The 26,296-nt window shown below is 39.1% G+C and overlaps 1 protein-coding gene across 1 annotated transcript in view; it reads right to left on the bottom strand.

Annotated features, from left to right (window-relative positions):
- Positions 1-510: 510 nt before the first annotated feature.
- LOC108669448 (dystrophin) overlaps positions 511-26,296 on the bottom strand; it is a 402,745-nt gene continuing 376,959 nt past the window's right edge. Inside the window, exons 51-65 of the mRNA XM_047883400.1 lie at positions 13,100-13,231; positions 12,559-12,722; positions 11,874-11,996; positions 11,263-11,399; positions 10,489-10,776; positions 10,071-10,255; positions 9,516-9,614; positions 8,931-9,086; positions 8,491-8,610; positions 7,652-7,791; positions 5,108-5,251; positions 4,393-4,639; positions 3,785-3,893; positions 2,781-2,894; positions 511-1,051 (exon numbers count right to left, since the gene is read on the bottom strand). Coding sequence (XP_047739356.1) covers positions 873-1,051; positions 2,781-2,894; positions 3,785-3,893; positions 4,393-4,639; positions 5,108-5,251; positions 7,652-7,791; positions 8,491-8,610; positions 8,931-9,086; positions 9,516-9,614; positions 10,071-10,255; positions 10,489-10,776; positions 11,263-11,399; positions 11,874-11,996; positions 12,559-12,722; positions 13,100-13,231 — 2,337 coding nt within the window. The 3' untranslated portion in view covers positions 511-872. The remainder of the gene's footprint in view (positions 1,052-2,780; positions 2,895-3,784; positions 3,894-4,392; positions 4,640-5,107; positions 5,252-7,651; positions 7,792-8,490; positions 8,611-8,930; positions 9,087-9,515; positions 9,615-10,070; positions 10,256-10,488; positions 10,777-11,262; positions 11,400-11,873; positions 11,997-12,558; positions 12,723-13,099; positions 13,232-26,296) is intronic.

Below are 26,296 nucleotides of genomic sequence, written 5' to 3'. Positions count from 1 at the left end.
AGCTATGCAAGATTCGGTAGAGTTGTGCAAGACGTACGTTCAGCTGCGCGAATTCGCAACTTTCATAAATTTGATTTCTCAGGTGAATATACACATCCATTTCAGTACACAGGTTTGAGTATCAAGTTCTGAATCAACAAAGAATTGAATACACAATCTCTTTCTGCAGTGTAACTAATTCATATTCAGTTTTCAGTTCAACACAATTCTTACTCATTTAGTCACCGGCCTCAACTTACAAATTCCATCGTATTTGAATTTCATTAGGCTGGCTGAGTTATTTAAAGTAGTGGAGGAGGGAGGTGGTGGAAGAATAAGTACATTACATGGTGAAATCGCGAGGCTAGGGCACTATAATAGAGACCATTTCCACTTTGTTCTATTTTGGTCGTTGTAGTTCAATTCATTCAAAAAGTCTCCATAATCTGATCTGAGATAGGATTTTATTCGCTTAAAATATAAAGAAACAGTCTTTTCACAATGTTTAAAAAAATGCGAGCACTATTGCCTGGTCTATTCTATAAATATTTAATTTCAAACAACAAATAATTCAAATTGAATCTCCCACTAAATCCTTAGTTCGAGCGAAATATCAGCTCTTAAAATTGATTGTAGAACCCAGCATTTTGAACGCGCATCCATGATCATCAAATAACGCACTAGCCATATTTAAAAGATAATCCCCATAAAATTGCACACTACATCAGTAAAAATATTCAACATTCAAAATGAATTCCTTCTAGACGACACAGTAACTTGATTTCGATAATAATGTAGCTTTTATTTGGCATAATGTATTCGAAATGTTTTTAGCTAACTCTTAAACGGCTTAATAATCAAAGATAGGAAGAAATCGATTGTGTCTGGCAAGTTCATCGATCTTTCTCAGCGGGCATTGGATTGTTGTCGTATTGTTCGATTTCGTGGTCTTGTTGCGGCAGCACAGGGAAGGGCTCATCTCGGCTCTCGCTCGCATGTCTACTAAGCGAGTCTCTCTCCTGGTCGAGTGTCACTGTGGCCACCAGGTTGCCAACCGCCCTCTCCAGGTCGCCTTCAAAATTTAAACAACAAATAGAAAAAAGTACATTACCTGATGCGAAACAAAATAAATTCTTACAAACGTTCCAACAAGAAACTGCTATTTGCCCACGAAAAATAAAACGCACATAACAAAAATATGAAATAGTTGAAGACTATACGAACATCTTTGATAATAATTTCCAGCAAAACCGTTTAAATGATCGGAAAATTCCCAAATGGGCAACGAAGAACTATGATATAGCGGACGCCTTCAAAAAGGTTTAAGTAAAGTTTGCCTTCAGATAATTAACAGGTTTCCACGAAATTTAAACCCAAGTTCTCTGTATGTTAATAACAAACCTTACCATCCTGATCCTCTGTAAGGCGCTGCTTGGAAATGAAGAAGACACAATTGTTAAGCGGACTTATTCAGCTCGCATTGAGCGGTTCATAATACACATTGAAAGGGCTCAATAAAATCATTGAAATCAATCAAATGGCTCAAAAAACTCAACAAGCACGCTCATGAAACTCTTTGAATGGGATCGTTAAACTGCATAAATGATTTAGATTTCGAATTTTCGATATAATAAAATCTAGACCACCATCCTACATTAGCCGCAAGAAAATTAATTAGATTCATCGAGAGGTATTAAAGTAAGTTTCTAGCAAATTATTTGAGCTTCAACATGTACGATATTCAAGTCAGAACTGCAGCTTTAGAATTAATGAAGACAATAAGTAATAAATAAAAAAGAAGAGCAAGAAATCGCATGCTTAGAGAGTGAATGCCGATAACATAGACACATGAATATTAACATTAAATATTACAATAATATGAGAAGGTGATTAGCGGTTAAACATCCTGTAGGGAAAACGGAAAAAAATCATCTGTCAGATGATAAACGAATGCACAAGAGGTTAGCGTGCAGTGGTACATAGATCAGTAGGAGAGGCGGGTTGCTTGCATTCATGCAAACAAAAAGTAGAAATAACTTCCTGTGTGGTCCATTGTAATCGGTTTCGAAGATAACCGAATTTAAAGGTGAGAATGACGGCAAGTTCAGTGCATTCTAGGGAAAATAAATATCAGCGATGATATTTATGTTAGACTTGCGACTATAAATCGTGAATCACTCACGATTGATAAGTACAGGAAAATAACACAAACATAACTTAAAGAAAAACATTTACAGTATAGAAAAAATTTAAAGATTTACGAAGTAGCTCACATTCTAACAGTCAAAAATAATATCACAAGCAGAATTATAAGGAGAGTATAGTCAGTGTGAAAGCTCAAACGTAAAAGAAACGAAGAAATACTATGAGTAACTAGGAACGTCAAGATCTACCCAATTTAAGGACAATTTATCTACTAAACAGTCGGTGGCCTCCGTTCTTCACTTTCAAATTTGATTAAAAAATCGCTCAATTAGTTATGGTTATGAACAAAGAAAAGTCAAATTCAGTTCTTACAACTAAATGGTAGGCCTTGTCAAATATCAGTTATGATCAAGACATCAATTTGATTTATTTCCTTTTTAGTTAATTACTCAACTGACAGGAAATTGTACAACATTCTTATGATTTTTTAGTAAAATCAATTTTTAAAATCGAACTGATAAGTGAGGAACTAAGAAACCCGACATCACGAGACACAAGAAAGAGGAGGCATTAAAAACAAGCATGTCGTCAACATTTGGGAGAATGTCAACCTTAGCGTGGGGTTAGTCGCGACAGTTGAGGGTCTGCTGCTGTACCTGCGCGCGAGAAGAGATTGCCTACGTGGGCCACATTGCCCATGGGTGGGGGCGGTGGCCGCACATATTCGCTCACTTGGTCAAGCCCTTCGTAGGAGGAGGTGCTGGCACCTCCTGCCGCCACATAAGAGCATATACGTCAGTCGCATACATGATATTCTTTTATGTTCAAGACACTTCCAGTCGTTTGAAATCGCTTAATCCAACTTATACGTCAGTCGCGTACATGACATTCTTTTCGGTTCAAGCCACTCCCAGGGGTGTGAAATTGTTTAAGCCAACTATGATCCGAATTCTGAGTGAAATTGTCAATTTTAGAGGAGATAATTTTCCGAAGAGAGACACAAAGCGAAGATTATACCCGATAGGTGACATAGGACGTTGTCTGTTGGATAGTTGAAGAATCATTTGAATTGAAGAAAAAAGTAGGAGCGCAACGATATAAGGCAAGAAACTGAAATATGAATGAACGGCGATGTGCTCAAATATACAAAAGCAAGTAAAGAGGAAGAGTCTGTTGAAAGGAATTCTCGCAGTTGATGAAAAATTCTGTACGCTTTTCACCATTAATACAGTATAGAAAGTAATGGTCGAGAACTTTATAATTGTAACTATTGCAGCTTGCAGGCACGAAAGAAATAACATTTCGTGAATTGTAAATAAAGAAATGAGTTTAGAATCTGAGCATGTCATGTTCTCAGAAAATGGAAATTACTCCACTGACATAGAATTTTCACTCCAGTAAAAACTCGGCTGAATATATTAGTTTTTTGCAGCGCGAGTGATTAAAATGCGCCATTATTGTTTCGTATAAGCGGCCGTCGAGAAGCTTTGTCGAAGTACACGAGAGCTGAAAACGTCGGAGACCAGCAGCATAATTTGTGGTAGTATTTGGCAGGCACATAAAGATATCTATACAAAATATACATATACACAAACAAGAAGTACCCAGGCCCACAACACCTAGACTGAACTGCAGAAACACTAAGGGATTAGGAACTCACCTTGACTTGAGTGGCCGTTAACTTTAGCAGGAGAGTCGGTCGCTAGTTGGCTGGCAGTCACGGACTTAGTTTGCAGTGTGCCTGACTTGTTCATTGAGCTCCCGCCATTCTGTGGAATATCAAGTCCAGTAAACCCAACAGATAATTGAGTTTAAAATATATTTCAGTGCGAAAACAATAGGTTGCAAACAGGGTTCTCTTACTCCGATGCGACTTAAGAATTTATATTAAAAGGTCATGGTACACAAGTTCATATTTATCGTAAAAGATGGTTTCTAAGCCGCGAATTCGGTTTAAAATTAGAGTCAACCTTACAAAACGATTGCCATGCTCCCTATCTGAGTTTTGATCTTTAAATACTGCCTATTCAACCTGTAAGAAATTCGGCAAGTGCCAAACTCAAGATAAATAGTTGCAAGAACTTACCAGAATAACCAGATTAAAGTCTACTACTACACCTGCGGATTAACTTAACCATCTTTATAAAAGCATCACAAACCAACCTCCTTGTGTCAAGAGAGATACCCAGTGAAAATTTACAGACGCGTTAGCTTCTGATTTGGAGTACCAGAAGCTAGGGCGACTCTAAATTTTGTTAGGGTACTAACCTGCTGTAGGAGCTGCCTGAGCCTGTGCAGCTGGGCCTCGAGCTGCTGGTTGTGCTGCTCTAAGATCGTCATGCGCGCCTCCAGCCTGCCTTTGTGTTGTCGCAGTAGCCGCGCTTCTGCCAGCATCTCTGCTTCAGAGCGCAGCGGTGAGCCTCCTGAGCTCTGAGACGGAGAGTCGCTGGGCTCTTGCTGCAGTCGCAGCTGCTCGTACTCCGCTTGCAGAGCTTGGTTCTCTTCTTCCAATTCTCTGGATAATAACAACGAGAACTTTTTTATTACATACTCCACAACGAAGATTGATCAAGTAATATAAATGATTTTTCTCAAAGATATTCTGAGGAAGTTACACGTCGAATACCTCAAACAATATTGGGGTTTATCATTATTCTACGTGTCCTAAATCGAGCGAGCTACACTCTGACCAAACAAATATTAGTGAAAAAAATATAACTCAGTACTCACTGCAGTGAGTGACAGAGAGCGCATTTTCTCAAAATCGACGAAAACGTGAAGTCACGGACAGATGGACGGACATGACGAGCTCAATAGGTTTTTTTTTCATAAATAAGAAAATGCGCTAAAAAGACAATACAGACCGCATGCATGAAACCAATAAAAGATAGCTAGAGGAGCAAGACCGATAATCAGCAGGCAACAATTCCATGTTGCCACCTGATCATCTGCTCAACAACAACCAATAATTCCATGTTGCTACCTGATCATCTGCTCAAGTTCGTCCTTCTGGTCCGCATCGACGGCAGCCATAACTTGTAGCGGCGACCGCGGCACTGGCAGAGCGGCGCCGTCGCCTGAGCTCAGCGACTGGCAGTACTGAGCGATGAGACCGTGCTCGTCCTCACTGTAACCACACATTGTAATATTTTTAATTATCTGTAGATTGTAAATTCTTTATATGAGAACCAATTTTTTCATTTACAATTTTTAATTGAGAACCTTTATATGAGAACCAATTCTTAAATATAGAAGAACCAATTTCCCTGCACGGATATACAAGAATAAGATGTGAATCTTGATGTTACTAACAAACTTCCTAAACGCTTCGATATAAATATAACAGTAGTATAGACAATAGGCCTACCGTCACACTTTGCATAAACAGCTTAAATCATAGGTCACCACAACCATTTACCCTGAATCTTGTCTAACAAAATTAACCAATTACCCCTGAATAAAACCGATTCATTTACTCACAATCTTATTTCGAATATTGCCCATCGTAACACTTTGCATAAACAGCTTAAATCATGGTAATTGGTTAATTTTCAGGGTAAATGATTGTGGGTAAATGATCGGAAACCTATGATTTAAGCTGTTTATGCAAAGTGTTACGATGGGCAATATTCGAAATAAGATTGTGAGTAAATGAATCGGTTTTATTCAGGGGTAATTGGTTAATTTTGTTAGACAAGATTCAGGGTAAATGGTTGTGGTGACCTATGATTTAAGCTGTTTATGCAAAGTGTGACGGTAGGCCTATTGTCTATACTACTTATAACAAACAATTTTTATTAACGAACTTCGTCCACGGATTTTGAAGCAAACTATTAGCATATTATTTTGCGAAATAACTACGAATAATTCACCAAAAACTATTTATGAAAGGAGATTTGTGGGATTCACGGCTATGTAAAAACGTTACCCCAGAAGAATATTTAAACTAAGCGATGATAACAACGTTAGTTACCATTTAAAATGCAAAAATAATTGATCAACGTTGATGAAATGACAACAACGAAAATCTATGATTATGATTTAAACGAGTACCTGGCTTGTCCAGGGTGTTGTGTAATGCAAAAATGGTTCTGAAGGGTCAGCGAGCCAGTGATGGTCGTGGAGCTACCAGTGGCACCAAGTGCCCGGAAAAAATGACCTATCACCCCCTCCCTTACCTAGTCGCCACTACCAGGATGGGCAATTCAACAACAACAACATGATTTGACAAGAATACTTATAAGTCAATAATGGAACTAAACAAAAAAATTGATTGAATAATAGATTGAATAAAAAATAGATTGAACTTGATAAATTAAGTTGGCGGACTTTCCGTCAACTTCATTTATCAAGTTGATTGCCGACAATCACGAGTAAAATATAAGAAACAATTACTACGATCAGACATGTAGAACTTCAAACGCAAGACTTGAAAACGACAAATTTTCTGTTCACAGCAATAAGAGCAACCAGCTTATTAAAGTTTTGCAACGAAGCCAGTCAAAGATCAGGCGAACATCAGTCATCCTGACAGGCAGTACAGCATACCAATGTATTGCCTACGTATTTAAATAGCGCGGATAAATTGCGTTAGCTTGGGACCTGCCGAAAAGAAATTTATTTTTCATTTATCTCATGTCATAGTCAACTTCTTCGGAGTCTCTCCATATCTAATGAACGAATTTTCCAATTGTGATTGGGAATTACTGCATAAAAAGCTCGTAATATTATGAAACGTTAATAGGGAGTAGCTGGGATACGGGAGATGCGCAGGGACAACTCGGTTTAAGTTGCAAAGCTTAGAGCGGAGCCTAAAATCTACACAGCAATTGCAAAATAGGGCACTTGGACACTGAGCAGAGGCAGACACGTTGGGAGTGGGCGTTAAAGATGTAAGCGCAAATGGGACGTCACATTTTCGGCAGGAATCGGTCAGGATTGAAATTGCAACATATGCTCGATCAAGTGAAACAAAGTTTAGATTGTAACCACATTACAGGACTCCCAAAATATTTCTATAATGCCTAATTTATTTCTTAACGCAGTAGGACAGAAGGAGGTTAGAGTTCAAAATTTACGAGCAGTAAGGTGATATTAACACACGGTGATGTGTGCGGGGACTAACACAATGAATGTTATTGCGGAGATCAGAAACAAACATCAGACATCGCAAGAAGAAAGGCACGAGTTGGGTACAGATTTTCATCTCAAAGAGGCAGGGTACAGTACGGCTCCAAAGAGTTCATAAAAATTACTCACAATTCGGTACTATGCTTCCTTCTATGAGAGTGAGTGAACATTAGTACCGTAAATTAAGGTAATTCAACTGAAGCGATCTCTTCTGCAAAGTAATGTACGGTATTGAAAGACCATAGTCCACGACATACAAACAATCAAAAATTTATTAACATTTCGAAGAGACACTTAATTGAATAGTACAAGTAGTATTCCAGGGGAGTTTTCATAAGGCTCGTAAACAAAATGACGTTAAGCAACTGCCAGTGCTGAGCATTGGATAGCAACTGACCTATCAGGCGTGGAGTTAGAGTTTGTCCTGAGTTCGACTTCGGCGAGCCTGGAGGCGTATTGCTCGAGTCTGTTGTGCATGTCTTGGCTGCTGGACACGCCGTGCTGCGGCGACGGAGACGGCGACTCCAGTGGGTCTCCCTAAAAAAAAATATATATAACTCAGTACTCACTGCAGTGAGTGACAGAGAGCGCATTTTCTCGTCGGCGAAAACTTGCGGTCACGGACGGACGGACAGACAGACTGACAGACGGACGGACATGGCAAGCACAATAGTGCATTTTTTCCATAAATGAGAAAATGCGCTAAAAAGGGCAAATGATTTCAATTCTACTACACGCGCGTGAATTATTTTCTTACGGGGCAAGAATTATCGAATGCATATGTAAGCCCGAAAGAATTTCTTTCGGGTAAGAATGCATAGGGAAAGCAGTGTTTCTTGTTTGAAATTATCTACTATCCCAGTAAACAATATAATGATTATGAACGTTATTCATTCGTCGATCAAAAATATTCAAATTATAGAGCAAGAATTATCTAAGTCAATCGGGCACAAGCAATTTTCTTAGCAGAACATAAATTAGGAATGAATGCAGCTGATTTCCACTGTTACTCAACTGTTACTGGCAAGTAAAAAAGTAGAAAAACTAGCAAAATGAAGTTGGTTCTGATGCCGGAGATAAACAAAAATTCACTGAAGGAATCAATAAAAAAGCTCGCTTTATGTATTTTTACACAGATTAGTGATAAAAATTAGTTTAAAATTAAACAAACTTTAATTTTGACAAACCTATTAAGACTGATTTACACTGAGGGCTTACTACACTCGAGGAACTCACCTCCAGGACAGTCTGTACAGGGAGGTAGCCTTTTTTCGCATGCTTCTGCAACGCCCGTTTGGACTTGAATTTATTCTTTAGAGCCTTAGTGAAGTCCTTCACTTCGTCTCCGGCTGTTGTCTGTGAATAAAAATAAATATGAGAGCTTTAACCTAGAATAACCTGAATGAAATACATTAAAAAATATTGTGTTTAAGCATCAGCTGTTGGATAAATTGAACGCCTATGTAAGATGATCTCACTTGAAATCAATATAGGAGTGTGGCACGCTAAAATAGGAAGAACAAAAAGAAAACGCTCTCATACTCAAGACATCTCAATAACTCATGCATGAGGAGATTCAGGTTTAGAAATTAAACCTCTGACGTGATTTACAAACAATTTTATTGTTTGCACATAACATCTGATATTTTCTGTGTTTCTGACATAAGGACACTCACGGCAGAGCAGTACTCGTGCATGGGATGTGTGATCTTATGACTCTTGCTGCTACGGCCCTCGAAGAAGCACTGCTGGCACATGTCGAAGCCGATGCACTTGAGGCAGCGATAGCGCAGCCCCACGATGGGACATGTCTTGCAGATATTGCACTTTACCTGCACGCGTAACAAATAAGGATATTTTATCCCAGAGATGCGGACCAGTGAAGGATATTCGAGTTACATTTTGATTCGTTCGAGTTATATTTTGATTCGTTCGAGTTACATTTGGAATTATTCGTGGACAAAAAACGGAGCACTGGCATTCATATCTTACGGTTTGGAATCTGTGAAACCAAGAAAAACTTGCCATGACTATTGAAGATAAATATATTGGTGCAGTGCTGGCGCAGGAGTATTGTTCAAGGCCAAATTCCGAACTGAACACATTAACCCCTACAGTGGTGCGAAAATTGACCGTAACGAAACCGAAATGTGGCCAATTTGGTTAGTTTTTGTACTCAACCACTGCAGCGTTAAGAGGTATTACTCGGTGCATGCAAGATAATTGGAGCCTGTAAATTTCTGTATTCTTAATAGTCGCACCTGATGTTGAATCTGTTCGGAGGCAGCAACGCGATGCAGTACAGCAAGCCACACCAGCGACTGGGGCTCTTGTTGAACCCACGACAAGAAGTGAACAGCCTAGCCCAGACATACATATTATTCAACAGCGGAAAGGTAAAATAGAAGATGAATAAGAAGATCAGTTTGATTAGTTTAGCTAAATTAATTTCAGCAGAGAATTTCAAAAACAAAGAAAAGGCTATAACAAACTAACATAATTCAATTGAACGAACTAGCTAAAATTGTATTCTGAAAATTTTAATTCATTATAAAGACAGTTTGCTAAACTTTCTAATTAAAATATATTAAGGAATCTCATTGTCTTGACTTCACTGAAGGAAAAGATAACTTCAACTGAGAAACGAGTTGCTCATCCTTTAATCTCTTTAAAGCGAAGTATAAAAAAATGCATCTTCATTATGCACCAAAAAAATAACAGACTGCAAACGAAGGAAATAGTAAGGATGAGACAATGAATTATAGCCATATGACCAAGTTAGATGCAGTCGGGAACTAGCAGTACGTTGAACTCACTTCGATGGTATCCCTGTCTTTGCCGGCCTTGGTGAAACAGCTCCTGACTGAAGGTTCTATGTTAGAACCTCCAAAGGCGGCGACCTCTCCGAGCTGCCGAGGAACTTGCACGCAGTCGTGCAGCAGCAGCCCAAGCTTGCGCTGGTCAACTAGTCGGTTCGGGTCGGCGATCAGTCGGAATACATCTGCGCAATGACATTTCATCATTAAAAATCACATTTTATTCAATAAACTAAGCGGCTACCAAACATTTGTTGAAAGCCGACAACATATATGCAAAGAATTTAACTGATTCTCAAATATAAAATCGTTGATATGCCAAGAGAGCAGATCGTGCTGTTCGCTCACTCATACCAAAGCATCAAATCACTTTTACAAACAAGTGTTCAATCACTAGATTCCTCTAGACGCCACTCACATCTATACTTCTCCTCAAGATGTCCCTTGCAGAGGCACACGAGCCCGACCCTGAAGGATAGGACGCGCATTTGCCCGGTCCTCTGACTATCGTACACGTTGAGGAGCCAATTGAGGCAGAGGTCTGTGGTGAGGTTCGTGTTGATCTCGGGCTGGTCTGATGCTATGCGACTGTAAAGCGTTGACAACACAACGACCATGTCTGACACCTCAATGAGGCGGTCGTTCTGCCCGCGCAGGCCATGCTCGTCGAACACGTCCGTAACGAGTTGAAGGTTTGCTTGGTCCACTGCAATGCACGAGTGAATTAAATTATACATTACATTGACGAATGATGAGTAAAAATCTACATCTAGGAATGATCGTAATTAAAAAAAAGGAAAATCCCCAAAAATTCACGTTATTTTTCGTGAAAATATAGACCGATTGCATCGGAGCATTGGACCAGCTCTATCATCAATTCAAAATTTAATAGTACAAGAATAATAATACAAGATTGACTAATGATCTACACATAATTTAATGGTATACTGTGAAACCTAATAAGTTACCTAGAAAATTTTAGAACAGAATGTAAAAATCTTTTACAAATGGTGTTAACTGTTCTTCAAAAAATTGGCAGTCAGAAAAAATCAACAATGAAAAGTGTTATTTCAACTTTGCCTTCAGAAAACCAATTGTCAATTCAGAATAGAGTTGTTTTACAAATCTAAAACAAGCAGTTAGCTTGAAATCGTCAAAAAATAAATTCATTTCACGAGATGGATTGACTTACGTGCTAATTTCTTCTGTAAAGCTCGAAGTTTAGCAGCAGTGCGGTATGCCGAGAACTTGATGTGGTTCAGGTCAGCGAGAGCGTCAAACAATGACATCATCTCAGGGTGATCCCAGTACGTTGTCTCCTGAGCGTGACTGTCAAAAAGAAAAAGGTAACAATCAACAAATGAAATCGGACCACAATTTTGGAATTTAAAGCAACAGGACACCAGTTAATGACACGACAGAAATTAGAGGAGAAGGCCTGAAACGTTATCAAAGTTAAATATACTTGTATATAACATTTAACACATGAAATCGGACCACAATTTTGGAATTTAAAGCAACAGGACACCAGTTAATAACACGACAAAAATTAGAGGAGAAGGCCTGAAACGTTATCAAAGTTAAATATACTTGTATATAACATTTAACACATGAAATCGGACCACAATTTTGGAATTTAACACAACAGAACACCAGTTAACACGGCAAAAATTAGAGGAGATGGTCTGAAACGTTATCAACGTCAAATATACTCATACATTTAATATATTTACGAGTTTCACATTAAAGATTGGTAAGGCGGCATATAAAGATCAAGTGATATGGAAGGAAGAGTTAACTCACTTGATATAATAAGGCACTTTATTGGTAGCGATAGCTCTCTCCCAGGGGCTCGACACCGACGACCCAAGCTGCGCGGCGGTGAGCGGCGTCACCTCACGCGACCTGCCCGCAACCTGTCGCCACCTGCGCTCGTGACGAGACAACAAGAGCTTATTTAGCTGGCAATTAAAGCTTTAATAAAATATGTGATAACTTCGTAATTCAATAGCTTGAATACTGAAACCTCTATTTTCGTGAGGATTTCAGATGCAAACTCCTAAGTTCTATTACATATTTTCTACTGCATACAAATATTCAATGAACGAAGATTGACCATCGACGGTACATTGGACCAGAAAACGCACAGGGATACACAAGGTTTTGGAATAGGGGAGCTCCTAAAAGTGAAGAAGGAATCGTAACAGAGGTGGCTCAAGAATCGAGAAGCCTTGGTGCGGGAAAGGCATTAGAATTGAAAAAGTTTTTGAGCACAAAAATTCTCGTAGCAAGAAAGCATTGGAGTTGAGTGGGCAATGGAGCTGAGATGCCATATGAGTAGAAGAAGCCTTGGAATGAAGTTCACTATTGCACTCACTACTGAGTGCCACCATTGCACTCACCGCTGAGTGCCACCATTGCACTCACCGCCGAGTGCCACCGTTGCACTTACCACCGAGTGTCACTCACTAATGTCAGTGTCACTCACCGGTCGTTGACGGCTCCTTCGAAGTTTTTCCAGCGCGAGTTGAGCCTGTGGAGGCGAGTGCTGTTGTCGGCCGCCAAGGGAATGTTGTGCGCGGAGAACCGCGCCGCCTGATCGTTCACGTCATCCACACCGCGTTGAAGGTCTGACAAACCTTCCCGGAATTTCTGAAATATTTCACTCGTATCAGTTTGTATGTTAATTCACTGAACAATTAACACGTGTTAGGTTAGGATAAATGAAAAGGTGACATAAGTAAGTGGACATATAAATTTAATTTCGATATTAGTGGACTAGAAACTGTACACCTGCTGACCAGCAAGAAACAATTGGTTTTAATATTTTTGATTCTTCAAATAAATTGAGAAATTAACATCAAAACAACATTTTAGGATTTTCAGTTATTTAAATTGAAGATAATTACCTCATGAACAATTGAACACGGGTGTGGAATGATTAAAAATCACAATTCCTAACCCTAAACAACGCATAGGATTGGACACCACAACGACGGCTCGACCAAGAAGTAACTAGCAACACTCACGGTGACGTTGTGCACGTGTTGGTCGGCGAGGTTGGGGTCCTGAGGCACAGGCCCCCAGCTGGAGACGGTGTTTTCAGCCGCATCCAGGCGACCTTCCACCTCCTCCAGCGTCTTCTGCAGCACTCCGAGCTTCTGCACGTGAAAAATATGCAAGTGAACAAAATCATCCGGGAAAGTTTTTAAATAAAAACGTAGTTTAGTCGTGATCAAATTCACATCGCCTTCTCTAGAATACAACATAATCATATGAGCAATATGCACAAAATTTAATCTACTGCACGAGAACGCAAAAACGTACGACTAAATATATACTAGCCAGCAGAATGGAGAACCTTGAAAATAAGAAATTTAATAACTGCCGCAGTGACATCAGCATCAATCTAACGTCGGAAAAAAATAAATCAGCAAAACCTGGCACTACGGATTCAAATTGGAAGCGACACAAAACCCCGCAGGCGCACGGATTACAGTGTGCATTTAATCACACAATTGAATGGTGGAGGAGAGACCACCGCATATCATGGCGCATGGTGCCGGTCGCACACGCAGCTTCTGACAAGCGTGGCGAATGCGTAATTAAGGGAATCATGATGATTGCCGTCATCAAGGAGCATCTCAAGGCAGTCATGTGGCCGCAATTATGATTTGCGTAACGTAAGAGCTCACACTCAAGTTGATGAGATGCACAACGATGTGATCGCTCTTACCAACACCAAGTTGACGACTAAAAAAAGTTAACGACTAAAAGGAACAACAAGAAGTTCGACGTATCGCGAGTTATGAGAGACGGGCAAAATACTAATTCTATAAATCCGTTGTTTTGCTTCGAAAGCCAAAAGCCGACTTCGTTTGAGCCTCAAAAACAAACTTGGACTTTTACGTCTAAGCTCTCCAACATCGAATTTATGAATACAAATAAGCACAGAAGCGGAAAGATAAACAAGGATAACCCCAGAGCCTAGAGGCCTAAATATTTTATAATGGGAGGCGCAGGGCTGCTGAGCTCACAAAGGACAACCCTTCATAAATCATTACAGCAAGCAGATAAAGGTCATTGGTCTGAGGATGAGAAGTTGTCAGACGAGAAGCTCTAAGCGTAGTATTACAGTTGCAGCTTTGGTAAGGTAAAAAGCATGGGGCACGAGGACGACGAGGCGGGTCACAGGGTACGGAGTAAAGGTATAATGTCATGCTACAAGATGAATGTGATGCAGACCCGGTATGGCAGGCTACATGATAAATGTGATGCAGGGATTGGGAGAGGAGTATATTCCTGCACACGTGAGCAGAATCATGCATCTCTAAACCAGTCGTTTCCAGCATGTGGTCTTAAGGGCTTGAAAGGTATGACGCGGATGTTGCACAGTTATCGGTGCACAAATTTGTGTCGACATTTCATAAAAAAAAACATTTCTCCTGGTAATTGTTTCATTTTATAATTTACCTACGCAGGTAACCTTGTGTCGGGCGAGGCGTAATTGAAATTGTAACCTACAACGTCTCATTACCAATACTTACTTATACTACTACTTTATTACTACTGCGTAATTACTTTTACCCAGGCGTATTGCTTGTACATGGATATTGTTTGTAAAGAGATATGGCTTTTTACAGGCGTATTGCTTGCACAGAGATATTGCTATTACAGGCGTATTACTTTCACCCGAGTTTTATATAAGCCAGACAACGGCATTCAGGTGAGGAAGTACCGTCTAGACACCGAGTTCGCTGGCGCCCAGTTCGAGGAAATCGCGAATACCGACGAGAGCGCCTAACTTGTTGCTGATAGAAGCACGTCTAATTCAGGCTCCTCATTTAGCAGCGACGTAACAGCACCGGAGCTGATCATGAGACTTAATTAACATTTGCACGGGGAGTGCAGTAAAGCAAGGATTTAATAAATGGTGATAAATAACCACTCGACTCCCGGTCGTGGGCTACAAGAGGACATACGAATAATTTCGTAGAGTGCATGTGACACAATATAAATGAATCTACAACATAAGTATCTTTGAGTTAAACCGATAGAATAAGATTATCCGAATAAAAACCTCCCTCAACGATTATTCGCCATTATTCCAATCGTATTACAATTTATTGATTGATAATATTCAATAAGGTTCACTAATAATCGAAAGCCTGAATTTGCGATGGTGTTATGCCCATCGCTCAAGTTTGCTCTTTTATACCAAAAGTAGAGTATATCTACGGTATATTATCAAGTTCAAGTCGGTACTGCTAGTTTAAATTAATGAGCCAACGTAATTCAGGCTACACGTGATTAGAAGAGGGATGGGAGCGAGATCCACGTCTGAGCGAACCTTGAGCTAGTTGATGAACCAAAGCGGTAGCTCGCGATTAACACATCCTCATTAAATGATAGTTCTAAGATAAAACGATGGGTTTACCCTCATTAGTGCGGATACAGCACCAGAATAACAGGTGGCTAGACAACTAGCAATGTTCGATCGGGAAGGGGATCGCTTACGCAACCAAATATGGGATCTACGTAATAAAGAACTCCACCAGCATAGCTCTTTTCGCGCGTCTGCGAGTCTTTATCATCCCAAAATTATGGCTGCTCCGAGACATCTGACCAGAAAAGCGAACGACGCAGTATCCAAACCTACTTTGGGAGAAGGGCTTCTCAATACACGTCGTCCACAGACGTGATCGAGATGGAGAAAGTCCAAACTGAAATAATTGTCAAAAACAACGTTCGTTTGGTTCGTTCAATATAAGCGGAAATCAATACCCGAGACAGCTAGCCGCGAGCAACTCGATATTAGGTTAGTTTCTGAGTTTTTCGTTGACTATTGATGTGTGGAATACGACTTTTTTTTTTGAGACACGTTAATCGAGGTTATACGATCGAAGCTATCTCAACGTGAATTCTATGTCCGAAGAGAGATAAAAAAAGAGGAAAGAAACGTAGATAAAAAGTTTCATTGTTTAAAATAGGCAGTTCATGAATGTAATTTTGATCATAAATGCAATTATATTCGATAACAATGTCAATGCTAATTGTGACATTAAATAACACAGAAATGAACACGATGAGATATTTTTATTTCAAAAAATAAGTTTTGCTTTTAATTAATATCTATATTATGAATTTCTACAGAGACTTGATCCTGTTAAACCACATACATTTGCACTCGCTATCGACACTGAAAAAGTAAAGCCTTTATTCTCTCACGTTCAATTTCAGCGGAGGTCCCAAAAGAAAGGTAAGCTGACCCAGACGAAGAAATGGGTGAATATTCGTCGAGCAAACAGAGCCGCCATAAGAGCATCCAGCCTCGACAATTAGAGCAAACAAAAATTCCTGGGTCATATATTTAACCGAGGCTTTAATGGGCAAACACTGCAATTTGGGTAATTTCAGCAATTTGCAAGATCACGAAGGCGGGCACAAGAGGAAGCAAATTCTGCCGTCTTAAAGCCGCCCCAGTCCTGCTTCTGTCCTGGGAGAATAATTTAAACGAGCGGAATATTTTCCGGAGTCAGTTTGCAAACATAGGAATGATTAACATAGTACCGTAACAAAAATATCCACGGCTATTGCGAGCGGATTATACCCACGATGCAATATGTAAGTGTTTTTCATCGTCCTAAGATAATGTCCTAAGATAATGTCCTGAAGCTGCAAGGATATTTTGTGCCAACAAAATTCCAGAAAATGAAGCTCACTCAGTGAATAAGGATGTTAAAATTTCGAATTTTAAACAGGGCAAAGTCCCTGCGGCCATGGGAGCAAATTCAAACACGGCCAAATATCATTCATTCCAGTATACGACACACAAGGCGGCTGAAGTAGCAGCAATTTTATCAGAAGGGGAAGCGGCAGCTTTTGCATATCAAGCAGCAGCTCATAAGCAGGACTTAGTTAGCAATATTTCTCATGAGATATTGCCGTGATCTAATGGAAACGTTGGCGAGCCTAGGCCAGACTTCTCTTGTACGAGACCAGCCTTAGTGTGAGGGACTGGAAATACACTTTAACAAAGATCAGTTAAACTGTTAAAACATAATATGAATACTACGGGGCGAAAAGAAGTAAAACTTTTTAGTAAATTTTTGTAACAAAATTCCCGTAATAAACTTAGCAGGCACGGCAGTGTTGATATTATCGACTGCTATTGATGATTTTTAATGTAAGGAATGAGTTCAATTTTTATAGTTTTAGCTATGGAAGCAATTTCCTAAAAAATACTCGCCAGATTTATATTCCGAGATAAAACTGTTGACATTTGGAACAAACAATCGATTAAAAAGAAAGCAACTTGCAACAAAAATTTGATGTGAGTCATTGGCTTTGCGAAAGTCGATCTAGGAAGACAATTTAGTGTACAATAGATACCGAGATATTCGCGACAAACAATCAGAGAGCAATTAACATATAAATTGGCATTATAAGGGGCTGTCGTAAGCACGCGGTGACACAGAGGCACCCTCAAGCCAAGCACGGATACACTTGGCACAGGAATAAAATTTACATTTTATTTTGCGGACATTGCAAACTTTGACACATCGTAACTAAGAGTTCAGAAGTGCAAAGCATATATTAAACGAAAGAATTGAAAATTTTAGATCAATTATCCTAGTTAGCGAATTTAGCCGCAGTAGCAAGATCATTTAGCACGTTGAATAAAAAATTGGAAGAACTTACATACTTTCATTCTATATTATTGTTCATTTTTCACCGCTAGCCCTGTTTTATAGAAAATACATTTTTTTTGCCGGCATTGGAACAGGTTTCGTATAATAAAATGTGTACTAAAAATTTCTTGGCCCACAGCAATCTAGGACAAGGTTTGGTCGTAACATTACTAGCATAATGTTATTTATTCACATGTGACCAAATTAGAATTTTATATAGTCTCCCCGTACCTGCTTCTATCCACAAATCTAGAGACCATTAATTCCATCAATGTTAAATTTTTGCCAAGCAGCTGATGTTCTCAGTAATTAAGTCTGAATGGAATAATCGCGGTTGGTAATTGGAGTGAGGCAGAGAGATAAGCGTAGGAGGGAAAAAGGTGCCGAGAAGGTGATTGAATTCCGAATTGATTATTCTGCACTTGTGTGTCGCGTCGCGGAATCCGTCAAGTTTTAGAGTTTAAGCTTCCTACGTCTCAGATATCCAAATACTAACGATAAATCGCTGAACTTATTTATTATTAGTTACAATAAGTAACATTTTGATCACATGGTGCAGAAAACGACTTTCATCAATTGTCATAAGTAAAGTCAAATTGTTAACTGGAAATTGTTAACTGGAATGTGCTGAAAAGTTGCAGACTGTGAAAATTCACCAACGCGAGTCTCATTGATATTTTCCAATATATTTGCTACGGCGATAAATACTACATAGAGTATTCATGAGGTTGAAAAGCCCCGTTTCCTTGAGAAGCCCATGCTCGGAGAAGTGCATGGTCTGGGGCGATGCATTCGGTGGCAGCAGAAGCTAGACTGCCGCGAGAGCGACGCGTCTCCATAACATCGCAATTCAAACTATTTGCATTCCATCCCTGAGGAGGAAATTCTTTGAGAGCGCCACTGGGATCTTCTATGGCTCTAGGGATCAAAATGAAGACTAAAAGACTGAGCGCGTGATTGTGATTTATATAAAACTTATGGAAAAACAAAACAATGCAGAAAAAAACAATCAAACATTTGAGAAAAGATGAAAGAAGCCAGAACACTGAGGAGAATTTTACTTCATAAATTGACAGAAGAATTAGCCCAATATTAGTATGGGATAGGGGAACAAATATTGAGGACAGCTTCCAGCTGACCAAATATGATAATTGTTTTGATTGAAAACAGAAGCTAAAAATTGTAACTATTGTTATTCACAGTAGGATTTGACATAATTTCGGTACTCTGATCGTGATTTGGTAATCAGTGACAAATTTTAAATATGAAAGAAATTCAAGGAACAAAAAATATACACCTAATACACTAGAAAAATGAATGATCAAATGTCAGAATATTACCTCAGAGTATTCAATCTTTTACAACAACATTGGCACAGTAAGCAAAAAAGCTTCATTAGTCATCTAGACACAGCAACAAATGATCAGACTAGCCACCACAGAATAGACAAGTTTAGTATAGCCACGGTAAAATCGAAGAACCCCACAAGCCATCATCATTTCTGGCTCATTACAAACAAGAAGTGAATCCTGAGCACGGAATAAGTTGCATCGTTAAGACGTAGATTTTCCGGCAACCTTTAGAGGAAATCAGTGAGCTCTTCATAATTACCGACGCTGTTCCCTTCATCCCTTTAATGGAAGTCCACCTGAGGACTACAATACTTGAGCGATAATCTGGTTTTCCGTAATATCGCCATTAGCAAAGCCCAAAGAAGTATAATCAAAGCTAGGGAGATCGACTTAAATTTGGCCAGGCGCTACCAAAAGATTATTGTCCGACAACACGCAGCCCTAACGAGCCTCTTCAGACGCTGATGAACTTTTTATTCTGAAAATACGATGACTAAAGAAATAATTACTTGTATATTTAGAGAATTAAAATTGGAACAAATCATAAATTGGAAAAATAATTCGGATTTAAGCGTGAACAATTATGAAAGCTTTATAAAGAAAGAAATTACGTTCTGTTATAATATTAAAAAAAAATACAAATTGTGAGTAATTATTTCTAACCATATTAATTATTTGCATGATTATTTCATCAAAGATCACGTGTAATGTAATTCGGCACGAGATCCGTTGGATATTGAACCAAGCTGTGCACGACAAACACATTATTTAGGTAGGAATATCATTGTTATGAGGAGACCATAGTACGAGTACAGCATAGGGTACAATGCATGCAAAGTGATAATTACAAATTTGTTTATCAAGTAATGCACAAGCGTATTATTTATGAAATTAAGAGGCTTGAATTTGATTCATATGAAGAGAACCCAAAACTGTTACACGGCCATTTCAAAACAGTTCATCATGCATGTGTTCGTCGAAATGGTGCGCGGGAATGCGTGACTTCAAACAGAAAGTCATAGAAACTAGAGTGAGAATGTAGATCATTTTTGTTTATTTAGATAAATAAATTTACATAAGTCACGATTTTGTCGTATTATTTCGTCGAATAATTTGATTAAAATAAATCACGTACGTTATCTCCGTATCGATTAAGTATAATACGAAGAATTCTTGCAGACAAATACAACGTAGCGATTAAGGTTTCATATAATAACATTTTTCAAATCAAGTATGAAGGTAATCCTTCTTAGTTGATCTCTAATTAAATCTCAAGAGAATCTTGGCCGACTCAGAGCAGGTCATATATCAGGGCAACAATATACAATATGAGTATAAGCCAAGTACACAAGGATCTCATCATCATCAGTCCAGAGGTTCATATAAGCTTATAAAGACGTACCTAGACTTGGGATAGTCTCAAGTTACCCAGGCTATAAATGCGGCCACAAAGCTGCCCTTGAATGCCAGTTACTTACCCGGCCCATTTAATGCTCATGTTATAAAAACAAGTTTTATTTAATTTCAATTGAATACCAGGCTGCTCAAACGGCAGCAACACATAGAACTGGTTTGTGCCAACAGGCAACATACGCACAGAGTTCGGCGTTAATGCAGTCAACGAATGCACACCACTAATGAGAACTTACAATGAATTTCATGCCTGAAAAATAACATACAGACATGTGTATTATTCTCCATACTACTTTACAGACATAATAAAAGCAATTATTTATGCATTTATAACATCTGAAAGCAATTTCTTCCTGAATACAAATTAACCGACGATACGAACATAAGCAACGCTACGACTCATGTCTGTAAATTGTAACAAGACAATAGCGCATTATTCGATATATTATTTACTAGAGTAAACACTTCACATGCAGTTACGCGGTACGCCGTTATAATGATGCACTCATCGCAATGCTATTCCTACCTAAATATTAAGTTTGTCGTGCACTGCTTAATTCAATATGCGATGGCAGCTGGACTGAAGGTCGTCTCGGAATGCGACACGATTCTTGTTCTCATCTATAATGTAAATGAAGGCTGTACTTACAACTAGCGTTCGTTGTAGCTACATCTGGGCAAGCTGTTCCCATCACAAGATGAGCTCGATTTCGACGACAGGGAGTGTCCAGAGATATGCATGTATGGGAACCATTCAAGAAATTGAGCGCCAACCTCGGGTCATGCATGACAACAATGGGCTATAAGTCCAATAAGATAGGGTCTTCGGTGTTGATGGGCGCCAAAAATCAATTATTGCACGGGTTTGCACCGACACATGGACTATATGACACGAAGTTCAAGAAGTAAAATTCATAAGTTAAGAGTTAAGTTCGTGGTCAAAGTGGACAGTCGTCTACTTATAAGTAACTGTCATAAATCAATAGCTACAGTTAAGATAAATTTACAAGCTTAACGGCCAGAAATTCTCGCAAGCTGTCGAAGAGCGTCGTAGAAAGCCAGACTGATGGGCCCTGAAACCTCAATCTGGCGCAAATCAAACGCCTCACTACTCAGGTGAGACAATCTCAATCCATGAAGATCAGCCGTCATTCGCCTCTGAGACACGCACTCTCGGTTGATTAAACGACGTCGCCAACTACCTAAGTCTGGTACAACATATCCGAGTTAAGATAAAATAAAAAAATTCCAAGACAAGAGGAGACACAAAGCAGCGTCGCAGCGACGTTTTTAAAGCTGACGTGATGTTGCTCCAGCAGGCCGGCACCAATACGGCTAAGTGCAGGTAATTCTGCTTTGAACTTCACAAAATTATTTAGCAAGAAGCACGCATGAGGAGTCGATAAAAAGGACTGGTTAGGAGAAATTCTCTAGAGACCACGGCGCAGGAAAAAGATCTCCGAGAAATCGCACCGAGGTCAAAGTAATGCGAGACCGCAAACAGAAGCACACTTAAACAAGTTAGAAACATTTAGATGTTAAATAAGTCGCGCTATTTTCACCAACTCTAGTTTGAATAAATAAAAGATTGGTGCATTTCAACGCTAAAAAGAACTATTTTCATAAAACGGAAGATACTTACGCAAAAGCATCATCATAAATGACATAAATGAATTTGTATAAAGTATATTATTTTGAATAAAAAGTTTTTACGTCGTAATACACGTCTTGCCGTAGGATAGTCTCCTACAAATTACCTCTATGCCGTCAAGATTCTCTAATAAAAGAACGATCGTAAAATTCTCGCACCCGAGGATCGGAGCCAAAATCTTGGGTTGGTAAGGAACGTCATGGAGCGGATCTAATGTCGCGTCTGGGGCAGGTCGCTGATTCTTTAAAAGGAGAGTAGGATGCAGTGGGAGGCCGCACCTGCTCGCAAATCTGCTCATGCAGGCATATTTATACTATAGTCGTCGCTGAAAATAAATATTAAAAGTTGTAAAATAATATAATATAACTAAATTTAGGCAACGTAGAGGCAAGATGGAAACAAACTAAGAAAACAGAGTTCAAAACAAGAAGTTGCCATTCATTAAGCTAGACTCTTTTTACAAACGCTACAAAATCATTCATTATTTTTTATTGCCATTTAAGTGTACTTTTTCTTGATAGTTGTCAAATTGTAATTATTTGCAACAAGGTTTGATTAGAGAAGTCGGCTGGGTCTTATAGGACCCCGACCTTCACACTCAGCGCGAGGGTAAACGAGCGCGGTTGTTTGTTAAGAAGGCAGTTGCTGTCTGCGCGCCGTTTAGCCGGGTTTTCGCTTTGGCATTTAGAGGCAGCCAACTAATCTTGTTTCGGTAATTGTCTTGCAGTGTGATCTCTTCCTGACTGTGCATTAGAAGTTCTTAACGATTCTATTGTGTGCATCAATTCATGCTGATCGGGTCGTCTAACGTGTCTACACTTTACATTGCTAATTTATAAAAAAAATACCTTCTTATCCATGGTGCATTGGAAAAAACTTAAAAAGTTCCTTCTCCTGTTCAACCTTGTAGAGCCATCTGATCACACCAAGTTTCAAAATAAAAAGACAGGTCAATAGAAATCTATTGCCAACTAATGCTATTCTATACTTTAATAAAAGTTGAAAACAATCACATATTAGAGAGGACTGGCATTGCGTTCTAACATCCCTTTACAATCGTATGCCTACGTTCCCGCCTCTTATAATTCGCATCTAGAACTCTATTCTTACTAATAGTTAGAATAAATCCGGCAGCTACATTGAGCATGAAAATCGACCAATTGCCAACACCACGTTGGTCGACGATCCGACGACCCTAATTAATAGGTTGCGTTTAGCCGGCGATTGGGTGTACTGGCTCTTGGCCAGGTCATGCAAGAGCTCAACAGAGTTTCTCTGCAATTTCAGGTGATTGATGGAATATTCACACCAGTACTGTGCTGATTCTTTCCACCATAAATGATACATTTACGAAATTTCTTCCACAGATAGCACATTGTGCCGCAGTAGTGTTCCTAAGGAGCATATACAACTGACCAACTCGAGATATTAATGATCATCCAGTAAGTCAGCTTTGAATCAAGAACGTACCAAGTTTTTTAGACGGTTTAAATAAAATTCATATCCTATATACTGACTGAAATTATAACCTGAATACTGACAACTGAATAAAGCTTATCATTTGCCTCGAAGTTATGCAAATAAATGCAAAATACAACACCTAAACACAAAAGATGAGAACAAGAAAAATCAAGACTCAGCTTTAATTGATGTTTCAGTTTTTTTTACGAGAATTCATTGCCATGCACGGCATCATCTTCGCCCCATACGGCACCGTGGCGGAAGGATGTGATGTACACGCGCGGGCATGTACCGTGCAAACGCCACGAGACCGACGCAAGGCACGAGTGTAAACAACGCACAAGCTTCCGCGCTGCGGCGTAAACCTTGCTCAATAACATGGATCCGGTATATCACACCTACACATCACCTTGGACTGGTTTATATTTAATATCTCATCATGGAAATGTACACGTGAAGTCTTCTGAAAAGCTTTGCTTTAATGCATCATGTATATTACAAATGAAGTTGATTCATTAGACGTAAAAGGGCGATTGCAGGTTTAGGCCGATCATGATCAGTTTCAATGAATTTTACGGGAGCTGATCAATGAATCATTAGACTGGCAATGGCATACATTGCTCTAATAATAATTTTATAAAAGTATGCGGTCAAAAGCAATCTCAACCGTTTCGTGATATGGCAAATTCCTTGTCCAGGTGAAATGAAAATGAAGTATAAAAAAAATTCACCCATCTATGGACTTCACAAAGATAAATGTATCGTCAACGTCAGTGGAATACGACAACAATAATTTTTAGATAGTAAGCGAGAGATGAAAATCTTAATTAAATTTTATTCACAGAAAGTGTAATATTAGGAGGGATTTAAATTTAGCAAAATGAGCAAAATAATCATTGACGAATTTTAATCTCATTTTAATTTTCCTGGCATCAACAACTTAAGTATAGTCCACTCACAAGTTTTGCCCTTGAAGAGCTTGAAGAAATGAATTTTAGAAAACAGAGATCAATCGTGAAAAGGTAGCTAATCTGAAGACAGCAACAAGTGAAGTAAGTATAATACCCCATGAAGCTCCATCAGCCACGATACAGGAATGGAACGGATGAATTTAAAGTGGCAACTGTAGAAAATAAACGTCGAGTCATCCATACGGGGGCAGGAATATTTGCCCAAGGTGCTACCAATTTCAGCAAGCGACAAACAAGAGATATAGCAGACCAGAAGATCTGCTAGGCGAAGTATCGTCGGACACGAGTTTCATAACAACCTTGTTGTATAGAAGCCATACTCAGGCTGATGTTTTGCATCACTCGAGTTCGGGCATGCTTCAAGGAAGTTCTGAGACCCAATATAGGAAGTCTCGACGATGCAGGAACTATGGATCACATTCACCTAAATTTTACACGTTACTAAAATATCGAAATTGATAACCTAACGAAAGAAAAATTTGTTATTAACCATATATATGATCATGGAAATAAAAAAAAAACAGGAAACGCAATGACCGAAATGCAATCACATGATTTCATAAGAGTCGTTACGACGAATGCATTGGCCTAATGCCTAAACAAAGTAAAACATATTTAATTGTGAGAAAATATTATTTGAGGATTGTTAAAAGCACAAGAAATAAATCGCAGAACAAACTTACGAAACCCTATAATAATCAGCCTCCAACGACGAGCGAGATTCCGTACAATAGCTTTTACGAAAGGCACGTTCGTGGCAAGCAGTTCATCACTCATAATAAAACCTAATTTACTCGAAGCAGAACATGCTCTATAATTTATCCGAAGCAGAACATGCTCTATAATTTATCAGGAGCTAAGAAATTGAGTGCGGATACCCATGCCGTCGATGGCAATCTGTAGGCGGGCTGGCAGCCAAACAGCCGTGCTCCAAGCGATACTAATAAATTCTTCCGACACCGTTCCTTGCTTCCATTTCCGTAAGTTCTTTCGTAACTCTATATTAAGATGCTATCGACGACTTCTCGCATCAAGTAGGTTTTTTGCTTGAGTGCGGCTATTCCAAGTTCTAGATGATGGCGATTGCAAGGTCTATATCAGGCATCTGATGACCTCGTTCAGGTAATGATGGTGGTTATGGACAAGATTAGGACCAGAGATGAAGGTGCGATGAAAAATTCTAGCATACGGCCATAGTAAACACTTTTCGTGTCGAGCAGCAACGAGGCCGGGTGTAGAGGCTCGACAACAACAGGAAGTGAAACGAAGAATCATAACCAAACATCTAACATTACAAGACTCCGAGCTAGAAAAAGTTTTGAGAATAAACCTTTACAACCGATCTATTGTACCATATATAACAAAAACATCGAAATGAGACTGCAAAATAAATAAATATTATTTGAAGCATGGTACTGAAGATGAAGGAGATGAAGTAATCTTATTTTTTAACAAAGAGAGACCTTATACAAATAATTGTTTCTTGTTTGGTTTCTAGAATTTTGTTTTGCAGTAGAATATATCATTGCAAATCACCAAAAGGCTTCATTGTAAAAAAATATATAATTGTTGGATCCCAAGCGACTTATTTTCACGGCTAGTTTCGTCGTTAAGACGCATGAAAAAATTTTTTGTTGAGTATCCTGGAAGCTTCAATGAATGTTTAGGGGACAGGCAGCAGTATCGA

The sequence above is a fragment of the Hyalella azteca genome, unplaced genomic scaffold (assembly GCF_000764305.2).
Source record: "Hyalella azteca isolate HAZT.00-mixed unplaced genomic scaffold, Hazt_2.0.2 contig1645, whole genome shotgun sequence".
NCBI classification, from domain to species: Eukaryota; Metazoa; Arthropoda; class Malacostraca; order Amphipoda; family Hyalellidae; genus Hyalella; species Hyalella azteca.
This window is presented reverse-complemented; position numbering and strand designations above follow the sequence as displayed.